General features: G+C 29.1%; 1 protein-coding gene across 1 annotated transcript in view; it reads left to right on the forward strand.

Annotated features, from left to right (window-relative positions):
- The first annotated feature begins 5,139 nt into the window (after nt 1-5,139).
- LOC108687985 overlaps nt 5,140-5,796 on the forward strand; it is an 11,198-nt gene continuing 10,541 nt past the window's right edge. The window contains exon 1 of the mRNA XM_018194036.1: nt 5,140-5,434. Within this exon, the coding sequence (XP_018049525.1) occupies nt 5,411-5,434 (24 nt within the window). The 5' untranslated portion in view covers nt 5,140-5,410. The remainder of the gene's footprint in view (nt 5,435-5,796) is intronic.

Here is a 5,796-nt window from a genome sequence, read left to right on the forward strand (position 1 = left end):
TCTAAAAAATTACTATTAAATCAAATATGTAACATTTAAAGAAAAATTAAATTTACTTACTAATAGTAAACGTAAAATTATATTTAATGATTATATTTTATGATTAATATATAATTCGCAATTATCAAAGGTTCAGTAATATATAATATTTATTTAATAATTGTAATTGATTTTGTCATTTTATATTGATTATATTATAATTGTGCTGAAAAATTTTTGTCGCAATACATAAGTGTACGTAGGACGTCTACGATGTGTGGGCTCATCTTCAAGATATGTCAAGGAAAACGAGTGTACGATATTGGAAAATCGTGGAGGCCTTTGTACACCATGTGATTTGCGTGGGATACATACGATGTACAACGTGATCGCAATATCGAATGATCTCGCTGATTGCGAGCGCAATGTGATATCTCGAGGACGCAGGAGCTCTTTGAAAGTCGAGAACAAGGTGGAAATTAAGGAAACATTCGTACGATTAGTGTGATCTGATCGGCGATCTGATCGCAAAGAAATGAATTCCGAAAAGATGTTTCGCGACTTCTTCAGAATACTTGTATCATTTCAAAATTCAAGATTCTTAAGAAGAGTCTCACGTTTTTTTTATTGCTAAGGTCGTATATCTATAAATCCATTTACATTCATTTTTTTGTTCGCGATGTTGGATGTTCCGAGGACATCGATGCATTGATACGTTAAAGACAAGAAATACAATTTACAGAGACCATATACAAATTTTTAGATATTCAAGCATTTTCTAATGAGGTTGCCACTAATAATGAGCTGTAAACCTGCCAAATAATTTATTAACTTTATTACGTTAAATTTCATAACTTTTTTTTTTGAAGCAAATACATTTTAACAATAATGCTTTTATTCATTTTCAATTATTTTATAAATTTTATTTTTTTATTTACTCTATTATAAATAATTAATAATGGCTCAAATAAAAACATAAAAAAAAAATATTATTATTATTATTATTATTATTATCTCTGTATAATACAACTATCATTTTAAATATTGGGTTGTCCGGAAAGTTCGTGCCGATTTTGAAAAAAAATTGAAATGCAGAAGATTTAAATTTATACATTTATTAAATTTAAATTTTTTGCGACACGAACTTTCCGGACAACCCAATAATATAAAAATTATAGACGTACATTAAAAAATACTGCACACATGTACAAATAGACAATTATATTTAACATGAATATACTAACTTAGCTTTCTATCTCATTAAATTGTTATCTACTACTGTAGAGCTATCTCGATAATAGTTTTACAAAGATAATAGTTTTACAAAGCATTTATGGAGTGTAAAATTAAACCTAAAAAAAGTTAGTTAGCGCGATGCCGGCAATGGACGTTTAAAATATAACGAAAGTGGCACATCTAATTTACAAGTCAACGAATGAAGACGAATTTTAACGTACCGGAATCATTTTGTTTTGCGAAAAGAATTAACGGCAGACGTATTTCGTACTTTAAAAAATGCTTATATTAGATTTTCATAAGAGACATGCCGAAAGTCAGATGTTGACCCTTCGGAGCTGAAAAGAGAAATTTGTTACATGATCTCTACATGAATCACGACCGAGGCTTCTCTCTTCGCTTACATTAAGATGAACTTTCCACCTGTCGAGTAATCTGGCGATAAAATAATAACATTGAAACAAACATATAAATCATGTCATTTATTATTTGACAAGAGTTGTTTACTGGTAAATGCGCGTTAATTATTTTTTAAAAATTATTAATTTTCTTTTTTGACTTTCATCTTTGATGAACATATCTATTTCCATACTTGTTCATTTAAATGTGTTTTAGAGACTATATGTTAAAGAAACGACGTTAATGCATACTGAAGCAAATTATGTCTGTGATTATAATTTCCAGAGTAAAATAAAGCAAAAAATTGCATGACGACTATGGGACGATAGAGATGGATTTAATGCCTGAGCAATTTGCTCACCTGCGATAAATACGAACTGCGATAATATGCTGTATTAGTCACGTACTCCATTCAAGAGAACTGCAATTTCTCTCTTTCTCCTCTCGCGTTTATGCGTTACTATGGGCCACACTTACCTACTGATCCATATTACTCAAACGGCAGTATTCAAACCATCGTAAGAAAATTTAAAATTTGAATCTTTTGAAAAATTTGTTAATTTTTACGATTTTGAAGTTCCTATTAATACTAAATCCAGAAATATATATATTTGCATCTTAAAATCTTAATATAAAGTAAAATTTATTTTATCAATAAATTCATTCATCAAGCAAATAATTATCATCATTTTTTCCGTTCTTAATTTTTTGTTTCTTTCATTTTTTATTTTTGTATTTTTTAAATTATATTTCTATTTACGTTGTTTTTTCCATTTTTAGTCTTTTTCTTATTTTTGTTCATTTCTTGTTCATTTATTACTTTAATGAAATTTAAAAATACGAAACTAATTAAATATTCAAATTATTCAAATTAAGTATTATAATAAAATAATGTAATTGTATATAATATTACAATAAAATAGCATAACTGTAAATAAAAATAGTATAAATAGCATAATAAAATTTTTTAATCGATTATATATCATCAAAAATATAATATATTTAAAATATTATACTTAATTGAAAATAAAATATTTTTTTGTATTATTTAATGTAAAATAATTAAATATATGCCAATAGTTGACAAAATATTTTTTTGTTCTTCCTTGCCTAGAATCTTTAAAAAAGTGAGAATAGCTATTCTTTGAAATAATTGTATATTTATATTTTTCACTTCAAAATTACTTCGCACAATATCTATTTTAAATATTCTATCATATCTATAATAATATAACATTTATTCAATGAATGTAAATTATTTAAAAATTTAACTTTGCCGTTCTGTTACACGCTAATATAATTCGTTTGTAATTATCAAAACTATATGTATTAGATAATTTATTAGAAAAAAGTAATGTTTGAAAAAAATAACAGAAACAGTACGTGATGACTATAAAAAAAAAAAAATCATTAATACTATTAATCTACCTTGATAATATTCGAACTATTCCGAAAATGCTTCAAGCGTTGCGGAATAGCAGGAACTGATTATCGATTTAAAGCAAAAGAGATCAAAGAGATTTCATTGGAGGGGTACTTGTGATCCGTGGCCAGAATAGGACGTTACACAGGTGTGCATCGTCGTCATTTAACCGATCGACTTTCACTAGCGGGTCTCTGAACTCGCTGGCGGTCTCTCACGAAGAACGTCTCTTCCGGTTCGTCCCGATCCGGCCTCCCCGTTCGTGAACTTGAAAATTAAACCGGCTACCGTCAACAAAGTTCTCGCGTCTCCGGAATCCCGTTGATAAAGATCTGTACCCGATAATTAAAACTCGTTTGAACGAGAAAGAGAGATGCGCTATGGCGAAACAATGGTACGTGTAGGAAAACGCAATAACTACTGCGACTTTTCTGATGAGTCATTTCAAACGTGACGGAAAAGAACAATTATATCTGACATGATTTATTTAATTTAATAAAAAGGTAAGAGAAAATAATGCAATAATGCAATATTTTTGAAATTTTTGCAGTAATGTACTTAATAATCTGTAATATTGAAGAAAATTTTTTAAATTTATTACGCGATAATAATATAAATATTTATTTTTAATTTAACAAAAATTTAACAAAAATTACTAAATGCATTAGATAGGACAGAACAATCGCTTGGAATTTCGCTTGGAATCAAGTAAAACGAAACAAATCAATTAATGAGATATATAATATTTGGAATGAGACTCATTGTGAATAATTAATTTAGAGAAACGAATCTCTTCACAGATAGCCAATCTCTGCTCGAAAACGTGCTTTTATTTTATGCATACTTTTGAGAATTAAACAAATATTATTTATGTTTAATTTTATTATTATATTGTTTATAATTTAAGAAAACAAAATAATTTTATAAAATACAAAATAAGAATCTGCAAATCTAAAATTAAAGAATCTATAAATCTGAAATTGTGTCCTATAATTCACGAACATTGGTCTATGAGATCTCGTATTTTGAAAACTGTCCAAAATAAAATGAAAGCGGTGCAAAATTGAAAAATAAAGAGCGAAATATAAATACTGAGAAAGTATTAAGAGGAAACCGGAGATAAAGATGTAATGACGCGATTCAATCGTCGTCCTGAATGTGCAAATTTTTCTTGGCAATTGTCCAATAATTGGAACAAACGGAAGTAACGCATTATTGCTGCAAATTAATTTCGTCATGGCATAAATAAAAGTTATTTCAATTTGCAAAGGAATTCGCAAAAATTTATTTTTGTTTCCTGATTAATAACACGGATTTCTATATTTATTTCCTTCTTTCTTTTCCTTTTTCTTTCCATCTTTCTCAATTAATAAAATATTTTCGGTAACTCATATAAATAATGTTCTCCTAAAAGTTATTTACACAATATAATACATTTTTTTTGCTAAAAAATATCTGATATTTAATCTTAAGTTCAAATATGCATAGAAATTGCAAATTGAATACTGGTCCTCTTTTTCATATTTGTAAAACACAAAAAAGTAAAAGACAGATGTCTCGAACTATTAAAAGAACTCTGAAAAAGAACTCTCTGACAAGAAGGCTGGTTTTTGTTAGATATGCAAGTATACTTTTCTTTTCCATTTAACACTTACTACTTAAAAACACAAACACATTTTCAAATGTGTACAAACACATTTTCAGCGTGTGTCTCCTTTATTTTTGTAAATAAATTGAAAAAATATATATAAATATATAAAATAATAAAAATAAGAAAAGTATTATTTCACTTTCGGAAAGATTAACTCCGATTATTTGTCGGACTAATGTCGGATGACGGACTAATTAATATATTAATGATGACTTAATATTATCAATAATTGTAATCGTCTCAGATGTCTCTCTTAAATCTTATCGATATCGGTTGATAGGAGAAGCCTCCCCTCTCCACCCCGGAAGGGTTAAGCACGGACGTCTTACGCCGCTACGGAAGAAGACGAAGGCAGGCGCGAGAAGTAGGTCGGAGAGAAGTTTCGCTCATACGTTGATCGGGCGCACGAGGAGCTGCTGGCTGAGCGGCTCCGTCAGTCTTGTGAAGATATTCCGGGAGTCAACAGGTGCGGTAGGAGCCAGGGAGCCTCCGAACAGAGCCCCTTCTTTCTCTTTCTTCATCGCTTTCGTCTTTTGTCTGAAGAATCGGGCAGAAATTTCGCGATTTGCGCGACGTTTTATAAATCGCGACGATCGGTGACAGTCATATATCATGCAGTCCTGAAGAAAGTTCTTCGTTTTCCCCCCGCGGACCTCGTGCATTTTTCTCCGCGCCGTCTAATACTTTTTATCACAGAAACTGCTGGGAAATCCCCAGAATACATGACAACGATGAGGAGATGTCAGGTAAATATTTTTTATCTGCTTTTTTATCAATTTTTCTTATCATCTCTTTCTTTTCTTTTTTTCTCCTCCTTCTGTCGTTTTCTTTTTTCTATTTTTACCGCTTAGTCTCGATTCCACTAATATAAGATTAATTTCAGTTTTACTTATTTATCTTTTTCTAAAGATTCTAAAGATTCTAAAAGTTAATATAAACAATCAAGGATTTCTTAAAATTCAGTAACAGCATAACGATAAAACAGACAAATAAGAATCGATTCTTTAAAATATAAAACATATAAAAATTATTAATAAGAGTTAAATACATACATAATAGAAACAAAGATATAATTATATATATATATATAATTATATTATCTTTGTTT

The sequence above is a fragment of the Atta colombica genome, unplaced genomic scaffold, assembly GCF_001594045.1.
Source record: "Atta colombica isolate Treedump-2 unplaced genomic scaffold, Acol1.0 scaffold102, whole genome shotgun sequence".
Taxonomy (NCBI): Eukaryota; Metazoa; Arthropoda; class Insecta; order Hymenoptera; family Formicidae; genus Atta; species Atta colombica.